Below are 16,768 nucleotides of genomic sequence, written 5' to 3'. Positions count from 1 at the left end.
GTCTGGGGGGTGGAGGGGTAGGAAAAAACAAGAGGAAACAGGCTACCTTGCATAATGACTTAGCCACTCCCAGTCTCTATTTAAGCCTAAATTAATAGTATCCAATTTGCAAATGAATTCCAATTCAGCAGTTTCTCGCTGGAGTCTGGATTTGAAGTTTTTTTGTTTTAAGATAGCGACCTTCATGTCTGTGATTGCATGACTAGAGAGATTGAAGTGTTCTCCGACTGGTTTATGAATGTTATAATTCTTGACATCTGATTTGTGTCCATTTATTCTTTTACGTAGAGACTGTCCGGAAAAAAAGGGGGCGGGGGGGTGTGAGAAAGCCTGGATTTGTGCTGGACATGGCCCACCTTGATTACCATGCACATTGTAGGGAGAGTGGTCACTTTGGATGAGCTATTACTAGCAGGATAGTGAGTTTGTGTGTGTGTGGTTTTTGGAGGGGGGTGAGAGGGTGACAGAACCTGGATTTGTGCAGGAAATGGCCCACCTTGATTATCATGCACACTGTGAAGAGAGTTGTCACTTTGGATGGGCTATTACCAGCAGGAGAGTGAGTTTGTGTGGGGGGGGGTGGGGGGCGAGAAAACCTGGATTTGTGCTGGAAATGGCCCAACTTGATGATCACTTCAGATAAGCTATTACCAGCAGGACAGTGGGGTGGGAGGAGGTATTGTTTCATGATCTCTGTGTGTATATAATGTCTGCTGCAGTTTCCACGGTATGCATCCAATGAAGTGAGCTGTAGCTCACGAAAGCTCATGCTCAAATAAATTGGTTCGTCTCTAAGGTGCCACAAGTACTCCTTTTCTTTTTGTGATTAAGCAATTCCTCAGCTACACTTGGGTTCCTTGCTTTTCTGCCACACTGTCTCTCAAGGGGTTAAGTGAGTGAAACCAGAGTGCCCACAGCCTAGAGGGAACTATGGAAGGAGCATGTGTAAGTGACTCGGGGAGGTCAGGTCTCACGCTGGTTTCAGCATCTAGGGTGGCTGTATAGAAGTTTTCCATATCTCACGGAAGGATGTCAGACAAGGGGGCTGACCCTGGGAGCATGCTCTCTAGAGTCCCAGAGCTAGAAATAGTGACTAGACTCTACCCAGACCCAGTTACTTTGGAAACATGTGGGGCCCAATGACTGGATCCACTTGCAACAGACTGGTGACTGTACAGGGGGTTACTGGGCCAGTCTGAGACACCTACCAGCTGTCATTTTCCATCCTGGAAATTAGGAACTCCTAAAGGGGTAAGTAAGTTCCCTACAGAAGTTGTTCTAGTTCTCCCAAGTTGCAGCATCTAGTATCAAGCAAACCACCATATGCGAGACATCAAAAACAATTCATACATAAAAAATAAACTATAACTGGTAAAGTTGAATATTAAAGACAACATTTATAATCTAAGTCTCTTCTAATACTTTTACCACATAACTTCAAGCTCTCTTTTTCTGCTGCCTCAAACATTGGGCTGCTCCTGTTTTGTTTACTGGAAGAAAGCTCCCTTAGTACTTTCACATGTATCTTAAAACTACACAGTTTTAGAAATTATTTTTTAAGTTGTGCAAATGAACATAATTTAAAATCTGAACATAGCCTCAAAATTCTTCATGTAGCTTCTTTTATCATATTTAACACAGTAAAAAGGGTTTTCATAGCTGTCTCAGCTGTCACAGAATCGAAGTTAAAGTATTCACCCCGGTCACCTCATTAAATGAAATACCTGAATAAGCCATAACATAAGAAAACATCATTTGTCTGGTACAAGCCATTACCTTCAATAATGAATGATAAACAAACACTAGAACAGATGGTCCTTTTTCAAGCTTAAATGCACCCTGGAATATACTTCAAACAAATACTGCACTTCAGAAACGTCTATTCCGGCAATAGGTAACAAATTAACACATTTGTTTGCAAATATATTTGGCTCTCCTTACAAACCAAAAGTTTAATAAGAAATTCAGGCTTTTCAGTTAAAAAAAAAAAAAAAAAAAACATTCTATGAGTATATTAATGTTTCAGATTTAGATTATTTCACAACTTAAACCTAAGTAACAGCCTTTAGTCTAAGTTTTGTAACACAAAAATGCAATTAAGCATACCAGAAGTTAATTCAGAAAGATCTTTTTGTAAAGATTTTAAATAGCTTCAGATGCTTTCCTGACCATTATGGCCAAGAACATTTCTGCATTCTCAAATTAATGACTTCAGAATTTTAAAAAATAATAATAATTCTAAGAACATCTCCAAAGTCTTTAAAAGATATTACCCAAAAGGTTTATTATTAACAGAATTTCTTCAGAATATTAAGCTTTCATTCATCCTTCACGGTTTGGGATTTACAGCTAATTCATGCACTGAAATTATTGTCACTAAATTTTCACAGTTGTTACAAGATTGTTAAATCTTGTAAATCTTGTTAGCAAGATTGTTCCCACAGGACTCTATTCTGATCTTAGGGTTTGTCTTCACTACTGGGGAGATCGACTCTACTGCAATCGATGCAGCAGCGTGTGTCAATTTAGTGGGTCTAGTGAAGACTCACTAAATCAATGGCAGAGTGCTCTCCGGTCCGATACTCCAGCTCCCCGAGAGGAAGGCAAGTCAATGGGAGAGCGTCTCCCGTTGACACAGCGCAGTAAAGACACCGTGGTAACTCGACCTAAGCTACGTCGACTCCAGTTACATTACTCACGTGGCTGGAGTAGCGTAACTTAGGTCAGCTTACCCCAGTAGTGTAGACAAGGCCTTAGATACATGTGTCTCTGGTCTGAGTGCATTAGGTTCTAGGTCCCAGAAATCCATGAACTGCTCAATATTTTCCCATTTCCAGTTTCACCTGGTGCCGCTTTTTATTGGCTCATACAATGGGTGAGTTCTTATGTCCAACATCTTTTACCAGAGTCTAAACAGAGATATAAACAGCCACTTTTCCATGACTGTGGTAAAGGACTTTGTACAGAAGAGTAAGGGCAAAAATCTTCATACAGCATTCTATTATTAAAAATGAAAGGGGCACTCTAGTCTCATTAGTTCAATACTGGATTTTTCATTTGTGGAGAATGTAAGACACATGACGGACAATGTATTTGCAATTTCAGGAACACAAACACCAATAGTTACGTACAGAAAATATTGTATTTTTCATATTTTAAGTCAGACATGCATTTTATACAAATATTGAGCAGCATAATCATTTAATTTTTCAATTATTATCCAAAGATAGATACTAAAAACCTACACTACTTCAAGAGTGCACAGTCTACTTCTGTGTCTGAACTAGATATAGACTGCAAGCTCCTTGGAGAAGGCTGGTGTCATCTTCTATGTTTGTACAGCAACACACGTACTATCACCACTTTCTTTGTGCACCAATGAAGTCAATGGGAGTTTTATTATCACCAATTTAAATGGGAATAGAGTTGAGCAATAAAAGCACTTCTTGAATAATATCTGCCGTTTCTTTTTGTAAGTCATGTAATATTTATGATGAAACCAATATTTTAATTCATTTGTACTCCTGATGAGGGGAGACACTAAATTTTACATTTTTCCTGTCTCAGCTCTGCCTAAGGATTGGATTTTAATGTCACTATTTTATTATATTTTGTTTTTTATTCCAAGTTAAGCTGTTGTTTATGAAAGTGAGACGCTAACAGCACTGCCTGGAACCAGGCTTGTTGCACCAGGTCCAACCCCGATGGTTTCCAAATCTTGACGCCCAACACCTCCCACCTATTCCAGGCCTAGGCCATCCTGCAGCATGCTGCATTGTGCCTAAAGGTCTCCTGGTTCTGTATTTATGTCTTTTAATAATTCATAATGTTATCTGTTTCACTTACCAGTATGTGACATGGTTTTTATCTAATAGCGACTGAGTGTTGGTGAGATAGGGGATATATTTGTGCTTGACTGGAAGAAGTGAAGATGCAGGAAAATCTGAAGCTCAGGGTCAGCAAAATGTTAGAATTGCCATAGGGCACCAGGAACATACATTCTCTGCAGCAACGAACAGGAGAACAGTATGCATGGCCAGTCACAGCCATGTCATTCCTTCCTTCTTAGGCCAACATACAACTCAACACGTGCACATAGAGTGAAATTTACTCCCTCTGTAGAAAGTCTAAAGTATTTGGGTTCAGTGTGGTAGCATGCAGAGGGAGTGGAAAAATGAAATCCATTCCATCCCATTCATAGCCAGAGTGCAGAACTCCTGAATCACCCCTCTATGGCAGCCATATACTCTCCATATCTGTTGCATGAGACATTGGGGCTACTGAATCTACATAAACATGGACCCCCAACCCAGGATCACTCCCACTACCCTGGCAAAACCCATTCCCGTAGCAACTATGCATGGTCACTTCACCAAGGGTCTGCCACAGCAGCTTCTATGTCTGGCTTAAGCGGATAAATGGCTTTGGGCTGGCAATCCGCACACTAGTAAATTTCAACATAGTAGCCAACAGCACAAAAGTGAAACTGGGGGACTTGAAAAATATGCGTAACACAGTTCTCTAATTTCAAGCATAAAAAATTAGTATTAAGCTACAAGAAGCGAAAGCAGAGCAGAAGCATAAAAGATTTCCACTCACAATACAGCCCAGTGTTTCACTGCCTAATATTAACTTTTTGGTTTTAACCCAACTGGTTCTCCCAACATGACTGCACAACTATGCTGCAAACAAAGATTTAAATCTACTGCAGAAATGCAGTGTAATTACTAACTCATGTATATTAAATAACGCAGAGACTGAAAATGAATCACTGAGAGAATTAAAATAAGGGCAAAATCTGCTACCAAATACCAACGCACCATCTCCTTGGGTTGTGAAGGATATGTGGTATTTTTAAAAGACACTCACTCATATGTCCACCTTTAAAACCCCTAGTCCACTATACACCACTGCTAATATCGGTTAAAAAAAAAAAAATCTGTAATTTTACCAACAAGAATTTTGTAATGAAAACAAGGTTTTCAATCCGACTAACAGTGTGGGAGTGTTGATAGACAGAATACCTAGAAAGAAGTGAAAAAAAATCTCTTCCAGGTTTAATGTGACCCATTTTGCATAGGTCTGTAAAGAAATTATGCAAGTTAGTTCCATGCATTGGAATGAATACATGCATATGAGGCTTTCCAGAAAGTAAAATGCTTTGTTTGGTTTCAGTAGTGTTTAAAAAGACATTTTCATGCAGTGTCTTACATTAACACATCACACAATATTCTAATCCTTACCTGAGCCATCAGGAATTGACCTTACAAATGTAGGAAGCATTTTTACTGTGGCTGTTGGATTGAAGTCTCTAGAAAGACCATTTTGCATCTCCCTCTTGAAGCGAGCCATAATATCCACCAGTGTTTCATCAGAGAGCCGCATGGAATAAAGATATTTATCAATCTGGAAATAAAGAAAATAAAAGTGAAGTTAAAAGAAAAGGAGTACTTGTGGCACCTTAGAGACGAACCAATTTATTTGAGCATGAGCTTTCGTGAGCTACAGCTCACTTCATCGGATGCATACCGTGGAAACTGCAGCAGACATATATACACACAGAGATGATCTCTGTGTGTATATAATGTCTGCTGCAGTTTCCACGGTATGCATCCGATGAAGTGAGCTGTAGCTCACGAAAGCTCATGCTCAAATAAATTGGTTCGTCTCTAAGGTGCCACAAGTACTCCTTTTCTTTTTGCGAATACAGACTAACACGGCTGTTACTCTGAAAAAGTAAAGTTAAAATCCTGCATTTGCTTGTGTGAATGCAGACACTCTTTTCTTTAACTGGACTTTTCCAGCAGATTATATGTTTATATACTGAACATATGATTCTTCTAGTTTGATTCTGGGACTCTGCGAATGAGAAATACAACCAATACCAACAAGTTTTCTATTCTTTTAACTCGAAAAGAAAAAGAAAAGAACACAGTAACTGCCATACCAAATTAGAGCAGAGGCACATCTAGCCTTGAATCCTTCCTCAGGTTTAAAACTAGGTGAAACTCCCCCCCAAGATAATGCACTTGTTTGTAGTATACAATATTATACATTTGGAGAGAGAAGGGAAATTCCTTCCTTTCCTTCCTCTCTGAAGGTAATCAGCTTATGCCCTGAAGCCTGGAACTTGTTTATCATCATCAGCCTAGCTTAAGGACAAGGAGTAGTTTAGAGCAAAGAGGCTCTAATTTCATTATGAAAAGGTTTCACTGCAATTTAGGGCCCATAAATACTGGGCTGGGTAAACAATGGGGACCAAAGGAGAAAGATCTGGGGAAAAAAGAATTAATGTCTGGAAAATACTTTGAGATCCTTGGATAGGAGACTGTGACCCTGAGGCTGTCTACACTATGCACTGTTTAGCGACACAGCTGTGCCGCTACATCCATGCCACTAAAAGATGCGCAGTGTAGCCGCTGTTTGAGAGCTGTAGAACGCTCTCCCGCCAACAAAAAGCTTCCACCCCCAATGAGCGGCAGTAGCTTTGTTGGCAGGAGAGCTCTCCTGGTGACAAAGCGCTGTTCACACCAGCGCTTTTCGTCGGTAAAACTTTTGTTTTTTTCACACCCCTGAACAACAAAAGTTCAGGTTCAGTGTAGACAAAGCCTAAGAGTGCCTTTTATGCCCACTGGCTATATACAGTTGATTTAGTCAAACAGTGTCTTGTAAGGTATCATAAGAACTGGTGACATGCTGGTCATGAATTTCATTGCCTGATGTATATATGGGTTGTGTATAAAGAATTATGTATGTGTGCTAGAAATATGTTCTTAAAATATGTTTTAGAGGCATGGAAAAGAAGCCCTTGAGGAATTCCACCATGATTTCAACAATTTCCATCCCACCATCAACCTCAGCCTGGACCAGTCCACACAGGAGAACCACTTCCTGGACACTACAGTGCTAATAAGCGATGGTCACATAAACACCACCCTATACGGGAAACCTACTGACCGCTATTCCTACCTACATGCCTCCAGCTTTCATCCAGACCACACCACACGATCCATTGTCTACAGCCAAGCTCTACGATACAACCACATTTGCTCCAACCACTCAGACAGAGACACACACCTACAAAATCTCTATCAAGCATTCTTACCACTACAATACCCACCTACTGAAGTGAAGAAACAGATTGACAGAGCCAGAAGAGTACCCAGAAGTCACCTACTACAGGACAGGCCCAACAAAGAAAATAACAGAACACCACTAGCCATCACCTTCAGCCCCAACTAAAACCTCTCCAACGCATCATCAAGGATCTACAACCTATCCTGAAGGACGACCCATCACTCTCACAGATCTTGGGAGACAGGCCAGTCCTTGCCTACAGACAGCCCCCCCAACCAAATACTCACCAGCAACCATACACCACACAACAGAACCACTAACCCAGGAACCTATCATTGCAACAAAGCCCGTTGCCAACTGTGCCCACATATCTATTCAGGGGACACCATCATAGGGCCTAATCACATCAGCCACACTATCAGAGGCTCGTTCACCTGCACATCTACCAATGTGATATATGCCATCATGTGCCAGCAATGCCCCTCTGCCATGTACATTGGTCAAACTGGACAGTCTCTACGTAAAAGAATAAATGGACACAAATCAGATGTCAAGAATTATAACATTCATAAACCACTCGGAGGACACTTCAATCTCTCTGGTCACTCGATTTCTGACCTAAAAGTGGCAATTCTTCAACAAAAAAACTTCAAAAACAGACTCCAACGAGAGACTGCTGAATTGGAATTAATTTGCAAATTGGATACAATTAACTTAGGCTTGAATAGAGACTGGGAGGGGTTGAGTCATTATACAAAGTAAAACTATTTCCCCTTGTTTATTCCTCTCCTCTCCTTCCCCCCCCCCACTGTTCCTCAGACATTCTTGTTAACTCCTAGAAATGTGCTGGAAATGGCCCACCTTGATTATCACTTCAAAAGGTTCTCTCTCCCCCCATCCCACTCTCCTGCTGGTAATCGCTCATCTTAAGTGATCACTCTCCTTACAATGTGTATTATAAACACCCATTTTTTCCACGGTCTGTTTGTATATAAATCTCCTCACTGTATTTTCCACTTTATGCACCCAGTGAAGTGAGCTGTAGCTCATGAAAGCTTATGCTCAAATAAATTGGTTAGTCTCTGAGGTGCCACAAGTACTCCTTTTCCTTTTAGCAGCAGTGGATAAACGAGCCTGCCTTAGATAAGGGAATGCAAATTTATTTGTCTGCATGGCTTGACTGCAAGTTAAGGACAATTAAAGTAAAACTGCACATAAGGTAAACCAAGCAATCAAGCTAACAAGTACCAGAGGAAACAGCTCGATGAGCACACTGAGGGAGGGGACATACACACCAGATTCTGAATTTTCAGGAGGTTTTCCTGGCTCTTGAGACAAAAACAATGGATTTTGGGAAATATAGGGGGAGCAAAAATACATTCTAGCTATCCATCCCCTGGCGGGAAAGGAGGCAGCACTGGATCCTCTTGCCTGGAAGGCTAGAGATGCTGGTAGCTTGATGTAATTGAGAAATCATTTTAGCTAAAGACATTGCTTGCTAAAATTAAGGTGTAGGCACCAGAAAGTGTGTTATTTTTGTATTGTTTGTAATCCTTTCCTATCTTTTTAATTCTTCCTTGGTATCACCTAAATCTGTTTCTTTATTAATAAGCTTATTCTTGTTTTATTACAAAGTCAGCCCAGTGCAGGGATTTCAGCCAAACTAACAGACTGGTGTGTGGTCTGGCTCTTTGGAGGTAGCAAACTTAATTTCTGTGAGTGCTCAGTGAGAGGGAATGGACACTGCAGACAGACATCCCTGGAGAACTCAGGAATTGGGGATCACTTATGCAAGGCACAGTTAAAACTGGCAGAGTCTCAAGGTATTTGCTAGTGAAGCAGACAGACTGGTCTGTCTCCAGCAAAGCGCTCTCTTATTAAGGTAGTGAAGTAACAGTGGCTTGCAGATCTGGGCTCCCAGAGTAGAGTGACACAAAGGCATTTAAATACATTATGTAGTAGCAACAGTTCCAAAAAGCTTTTGAATCTGAATTCTTCATAATTTTGTGGAGCATAGCTCAGAATGAATCAAGGGTACAGTGTACACTACTCTCCAGTTCACCAGAGTATCTACCGAGTGCTACTTCCCCAGAAGCTACAGGATCATAGGCTCTATTATACACATTTTGCAGAAGGCAGACCTGACATAGCAGGGCTGTCTACAGCAGGCTCTGAACAAGGTTAGAAGGCTCAAACAGATCATTACTAGTTTGGTTAACATTTACAAAAACAACATGCAGAAAATCTTGCAAGATCACTGATCACATCCAAACTACAAACATAGTGCATGTCCAGTCTGGTTTTGAATCCAGAATGGCACCAAAACCACTGGGACACATTTAGAACCATGAAACAAACCCAATACCAAAGAGGTACAGAGATTTGAATTCAAGATTCCAGATTTGGATCCTTTCTAGATTCAGGTACACACTTCTCTGAATACAAATATCTGTGTATTACATTATTCTGCACAGAAATATTAATGAATAAATCTCTGCTTTGCGTCTTTTAAAAATCTTTTCCCTCGTCCACAAAAGCAACTGCCCCAAGGGCATGAAATAAATCCCCAACAGGCTTCAAATTAATTCTTTTACAATTCAGCAATTACAATATTTATCAAGCTGAGCAAGAAAATAACCAGAAGAACTATTCAATAGCTTATTTGATTAGAAAATATCCAGCGAGCAGAGTCCTCATTTCTCTGATTCTCTCCCAAGAAAAAATGAAGTAGTGCAGTAAACTACAGGAGCATTCAAGGCAGTGATAACTTTGACAAAGACATAGCACAATTTTTGCATTTCCACACAATAAGGAAAACTTGCATTTCAACAATAATAGACCCAATTCTGCCCCAAGTCTATGATAGCTGCACACACAACTGCTGGAAGGATTGAGTCCACTGTCCAGCATGCAGCACTATATGGGCGTCTGCTCCCATCTGGTATACCAAAGATATTATCTGTGCAAACATTCCCCAGAGCAAGAGATGTCAGGAGACAACAGCAACCAAGACAGCTAGACAAACTAGAGGCATTTGCCATGTGATCACAAGATGAAATGCATCAAAGAGCAACACATTCAGACTTCTGTGGGAACCATAAAGGAGTCAGTCTGGCTAAGCTTCATCCACCCTGCAAGACTCAGGGTTACAAAACTTCTTGGCCACATCTGCACACAGCTACACATCACAAGAGCGCATTGCCAAAAAGCAACAGAAACAGCTGTAATTATTAATGAAACCACCTGGATTAATCTGAAGAGGCAAGGAAAGCTCATTCCCAAGTTATTTAACTCTTTGGACTGTTGATGAATGGAAAGTTTAGGATAAAAAATCTCCCTTTTTAACATCTATTCTCATCTCAGTGGATTGGAGGGGGGGGGGGAATTTGTTTCCTCTATATATTATCCTCTCATATTTAGTGCCTTTCATCACAAAGGATCCAAAAATGTTTTATAAACATATTTATTGTATATTATATAAAAGCATAAGAACACATCTAATATGTGGAGGCAAAATGATAAATTAATGTCATGGATCTGCAGCTTATCACGCACCCTCTGACTGACTCATCTGTCCTTGCTCACTAATCCACGTTTCCAGAATTTATTAGAGCATTCTAACCACTGACCAACTTCAAAGAGCCACATCCCCACACACCCCTCTAAAATTACCCCAGCCCAAGACCAAGGGTAACTCAGTCCGGGGTCAGTGCCAGCCTTTCAGTACACAAAAATGTCAGTTTTACAGTTCATTATTTCACAACCCTACATAGTTAGAAATAGGAAATTATACCACTGGAAAGAGGTGTGAGTTCCAGCTTCCCCTGACGCCCAGCACTGTTTTGTTCACAATATTACACAAATCCTCTTTGAAGAGGATAACAGCAGCATGATACTTCAGAGAAACAATTCAACCTTCAGAGATCTGGTTAAAAGACGTCTGTGTCCCATTCTTGTTTACCATCAGCTTCTAGTCTATCCCAGTTTACTGTCTGGCTTGTAAATATTGACCTAGAAATTCATCAGCCTGAAGCAACACTTTCCACGTCACATGGCCTCTTTTACTCTCTGTACTAACCACAGCTTACTACATGGTCCAGAGCATTAAAATGCAACCCATGTACCTGACAATCAATGTGCCTGCAGTGGCGCAAACACATCAGATACATGAGGGTCCTTTACCAAGACCCTCTCCTTTAATCTTGTATTTGATTAGGTAATATTAATATCCATCATTCAAAAACCTGACTTTGATTACCACACCAGCACCATAACGTACTCTCACATATCATATATACAGATGAACATAAACTGTTGTTTAGTGTGTGGGTGTAAGGCAGGAAGTGACGAAGAATACTCTACTATTGTCCATCTTAAGGAGAATATAGCCAGTCAGAATGTAATTAGGGCCCAAAATGGAATTTGGACAGGAAACCAGTCCCAATGCAATTACTCTTGCAAAAAGTATTTCAATCCCAAGTGATCAAAATCTCAGTTTGACATCTCAACCGCAGATGGCACATGTGACAGAACAAGGCACCCTAACATAATTACCAAGCATTCATGTACCAGTGCTCTGAACTACTGAACCACCGAAAACAACACTTCCTGCAGCACCTTAGATTTCTCTTGCACTGACCAGGTCTAACCATATTTAGCCTGTCAGATCTCACTTGGTCTCATCTTAAATCGATAGGGCTGCATCCTCATCCCTCTGCGTCAAAGTTAGGTTGAACCTTTTTTATTATCAATCCTTGAATATGTTGTAAAGCATTTAATACACAGCTTAACAGAAGAAAATTGGAAAGTTACCGAAAGATAAATTGGGAAAAAAATTAGACACAGCAATTACAAGAAATAATACTATACACGAGTCCATAAATGGGAGATTATATTAATTTATCCAGGGTTCCACCTAAAAACTAGCCATCTGATCTTGAAATCATCTGTCTGAATCCAGTCCAGATCAGTAGCGGGTGGATGCTGTTACAATCTCACGTTCAGAACATTGGAATGAGTTGGTGCTCAGTCCCCCTCCTAGTGGAGGAGTATCCTCATTACCGAAACCACCACAGATGGCGCTTTCATGGGCAGTTTCAATAAACAGACCAAGAACTCAATGATTCTGGAGAGTGAATTACGCTACCACTACTCAAGGCTGTCTCTCCAGAACAGCTAAGGCATAACGGTGAAAGGGTGAGGGGCCTTGCACTGCTGCTACCCATGCAGCAGGTTTTCTGGGAATAAACAGAAGGCATCAGTCTCCAGCACTCAGCCATATGCAAGAGGCCTGAGGTATTGTCTTTTTAAAACGAATGGGGGGGGGACACTAATTAAGGCTGCACCGTCATCAGACTGCACCGTCATTCTAAGTCTTGACTGTCCATAATCTCCTTGCTCATGTAGTCATCTAATTGGCTGTTAGATGCTTTATAATATCTTGTAATGCATCTAAAATAAACTCTGTAGATGCTCCACCTCCTGCCTCCCATTTACAATAACGTGTTGAAGGCTAAAGAAGTGATCCACCTATACTATTTGCATAAACTTTAGTGAGGGTGTTCGAAGAAAGGAAATCAAAATCAAACTAGCCTGAGCTGACCACCTCTGGGACAATGTACCATTCCTTGATAAAGCTAAACAAACACCATGTACAGTAAAAGGTGGATATTTTTCTCATTCTGAAAAACCAATGACAACATTTCTCACAGTTACACAATTATGGCAGGGATCTTGGGTGTACAGAGATGCACACTGAAATCCATGGAAAATCTCACTTCAAAACAGATCGCTCCAATGCATTCCACTTCTAACAAACCAGCCAGCTCTCTTTGTTGACGGAAAATGGTTACAGTCATTCTACCAAGTATAAGGGTGTGGTGGGAGGGGAAGGAGATGGACACTGCTTTCTTGAAGTCATTCCCCTTACAGGGCTACTAATTAAGCACGAACTACAAGAAAAATCACTACAAACAATACACACTCTCCTTTTTCTGGTTAAGTATCAAATATAGCTCATGCACAATATCCAGTTAAGGGACACTTTGGAAAATGTTTGCTGAGAGGCCACAATTAGGAAAGTGCCACTTTACTGAATAGGAGATTTAATAAGGTGTTCCCCACAAGAGCTCATCTGGAAACTATTTAGACCTTCTCTAGACTGACGATGAAGCAACCTGTGTGGAATTAGGAGGCAGCAGCACAGGCAGGGCCAGCCACAGGGACAAACATTAAGGGTGGTGCCAAATGAACACCTGGGGAGGTGCTGGTCTGATTTTAGTTTGTTTGGGTTGGGAGTTTTTTGTTGGCTTTTTGGGTTTTGTAGCTCAGCTGTTGGGGGAACACCAAAAACGTTTTCCGCCCTGAGTTACAAAACACTGAGGACCAGCCCTGTGCTCAGGTTGCAGAAAAGTTTGGAGGAGGCATCGGCAAGTCAGTCTGTACGCACATGGCTTGACAGCTAACTGAAGCTGCAGCATCTCTGTAACACAGTTCTCTCATTAAAGAGCCCGTTCAGTTTTACAAGCGTGGCATCCTCTCATTATTGCCCAACATACAATACTTGAAACAGGATTTGCCCAGATTACACACCCATTGGTGCAGCTGCCTGCTACAATCCCTAGTGCAGACAGGCAAAGCCCATACTTGCACCAGTGGAGCTTATCCCGATTTCAAGCTGGGAAGACCTGTGAAGATCTGGCTGCTGCTCCCTGCGCACGCTGGGAGATGGTCCTGAGGAACTTATATGGAAGGGAAGGGAAGGGAAGAAGCCCTCCAAAGGTTCAGCAGAGAGAATCTGAAGTTTTGAAGTGAACGGCTGCACTGATGCAAACAGCAGAATTTGTACCTTTACCAACAGCTGGCATGTCCTGAGAAATGACATAATTCATGATAATGGAAGCATGGAGCCCTACAAAAGACTTAATAGTTTCCATTTGATTTTAAAAGTATATTAACTATTTTTTAAATGGAGAGTGCTATAAACAAAATAGTATACTAGTAATTTTTCTTGACTAAAACATGTAATGCTGATTCATTTTCATACATTAGAAAAGACTTCTTGAATTCCAAGAACTGCAGTAATCATGCAGTGGATCTGTAAATAAATATAACCGTATGTGCTCACATTTCTACGTAAACACCGACTCAGTTACTAAGGCCCAATAACTGCCCTTAGATGCATATCTAGTTTGCACTTTGGATGAGCTATTACCAGCAGGAGAGTGAGTTTGTGTGTGTATGGGGGTGGGGGATGTGAGAAAACCTGGATTTGTGCTGGAAATGGCCCACCTTAATTATCATGCACATTGTAGGGAGAATGGTCACTTTGGATGAGCTATTACCAGCAGGATAGTGAGTTTGTGTGTGTGGTTTTTGGGAGGGGGGTGAGGGGGTGAGAGAACCTGGATTTGTGCAGGAAATGGCCCACCTTGATTATCATGCACATTGTGTAAAGAGTTGTCACTTTGGATGGGCTATCACCAGCAGGAGAGTGAATTTGTGGGGGGGGGTGGAGGGTGAGAAAACCTGGAATATTCATCAGTAGTAAAAGATGCTAATGATCACTATTATTTACTAATATGATTTAATTTACTAATATGATTTACTATTCATCAGTAGTAAAAGATGCACTAATGAAAATAGTTTAAACATTGCAAGACTCTTCCCTTTTCAATTACATATTGCTTCAGTTTGTAACCTTTTAATGGCTCCTATACAGCAGTGATTCCAGGTAGTTAATTCTATTAATTTTATTATATCCGAACAATTGCCATTTACATCACATTGCCTGCATTTTTAAAAAACAAAATGCTTTTCAGAGTATTTTCCTTTTTATTTCATTATCTATTTCGAGATTTTGTCAGGCACCCGATGAGTAAAAATTAACCGCTCCTTGACTAGATAGAAAATTGGCAAAATCTTAAACTTCACACACAGCTTACCATTGCATTTGTAAATCTAATAGAAAACAAAAGGACTCAGCCTTTTGAAGGACCAGGCCCTGATCCTGCAAAGACTTATACACCTGCTCAACTTTATGTACTGTGAGCTGTTACACGAAAGTCAATGAGAATGATCACAGTACATAAAGTTCTTTGCAGTGTTGTTGTGGCCCCAGGATATTACAGACAAGATGCATGAGGTAATATCTTTTACTGGACTTAGGGTTGACAACTTTCTAATTGCACAAAACCTAACAGTCCTACCCTAACCCTTCCCCAAGGCCCCACCCCCACTCCCTCCAGCCCCCCTCCCTCACCCTTACCCACTTTCACTGGGTTGGGGCAGGGGGTGAGGGCTCCAGCTGGGCAGCGCTTACTTCAGGCAGCTCCCAGTTGGCAGTGCAGTGGGGCTAAAGCAGGCTCCCTGCCTGCCCTGGCTCCGCGCTGCTCCCGGAAGTGGCCAGCATGTTTGGCCCCCAGACGGAGACACGAGCAGGCGGCTCTGCACAGTGCATGCTGCCCACACCCACTGGCGCCGCCCCCGCAGCTCCCATTAGCCACAGTTTCTGGCCAATGGGAGCTTCAGAGCCAGCACTTGGGGCAGGGCCAGCACATGGAGCCTCCTTGGCCCCTGTGCCGGGGGCTGCAGGGACACGTTGCCGCTTCCAGGAGCCGCACGGAGCCAGGGCAGGCAGGGAGCCTGCATGAGCCCTGCTGCGCTGCCGACTTGACTTTTTAACAGCCCAGCCACTGGTGCTGACCAGAGCCACTAGGGTCCCTTTTCGACGAAGCGTTCCGGTCTAAAACCGGACGTCTGGCACCCTAATTGGACTGCCTTCTGTTGGTGAAAGAGAGATGCTTTCGAGTGACACTCTCGCCACACTTTCATCAACAGAATGCGGTCCAATAAAATATATTACTTCACCCCCCTGGTCTTTCACAGTTCATAAAGTTATGCTTAAATCTTTGCAGGATCAGGTCTTAATCAGCATGTGTGCACAGAGACAAACTTACCATACGTCTCCTAAAATTTTGCCCTAAAACTGCCACCAGAGCTGCTATCAGCAAAAGCTCATCAATACCAATTATAATGAAAAAGTGAGTTTTCCAATTCATTTCACAGTTTATCCCACATGGAACAAAACTATATGCATCTTATGTACCTATTAATGCTATGGTATACTTTTAGCTTAGTTTACATATTGGACTTGCATGAGATCATATATTGACACATGATTTTATATGGAAGTGACTCCTTTTTCATATATTACAGCCCCACAAATTTTGTTCACATATACTATTTCTGCCCATGAAACACACACTATGTTCTTTCCACACTATGGTGATTCCTGCCTTTAAAATTTTCCAGACACTGTACTAAGCAAAATTAGTGGATCTCTCCTTCAAGGGCCTGTCTTAAACAAAGAAAAACAAATTTTATATCTATATTCAAGTTAAGCTGGAGGCAGTATTCTTAACTCATTATACCTAGGTACTGCACATGTCTCAGAACCATATCATCTCCACAATGAATCACACTATGCGAAGGTAACTCCTATAGTACAGATCCTTAAAGTTACTGACTCTGAGGAAACTGGTTAACTACCAGGTGAATGACACAAGAGTACTGCCTGTATTACGTGACCACAAAGATTCTGTGGAGGAGGAAAAATTTCTAGTCACTGAGATACAGACCAATGTGGGACTCAGGCTGAACAAGTTCCAGCCTACCTTGTCTCTTCTTTGCT

At 41.4% G+C, this 16,768-nt stretch overlaps 1 protein-coding gene across 1 annotated transcript in view; it reads right to left on the bottom strand.

The window, feature by feature from the left end:
• The window catches only part of LOC125639752 (hexokinase-1), a 70,276-nt gene that overhangs the window by 49,502 nt on the left and 4,006 nt on the right, over window positions 1-16,768 (bottom strand). Inside the window, exon 2 of the mRNA XM_048857399.2 lies at window positions 5,244-5,406. Within this exon, the coding sequence (XP_048713356.1) occupies window positions 5,244-5,406 (163 nt within the window). The remainder of the gene's footprint in view (window positions 1-5,243; window positions 5,407-16,768) is intronic.

This window comes from Caretta caretta, chromosome 7 (genome assembly GCF_965140235.1).
Source record: "Caretta caretta isolate rCarCar2 chromosome 7, rCarCar1.hap1, whole genome shotgun sequence".
Lineage (NCBI taxonomy): Eukaryota > Metazoa > Chordata > Testudines > Cheloniidae > Caretta > Caretta caretta.
This window is presented reverse-complemented; position numbering and strand designations above follow the sequence as displayed.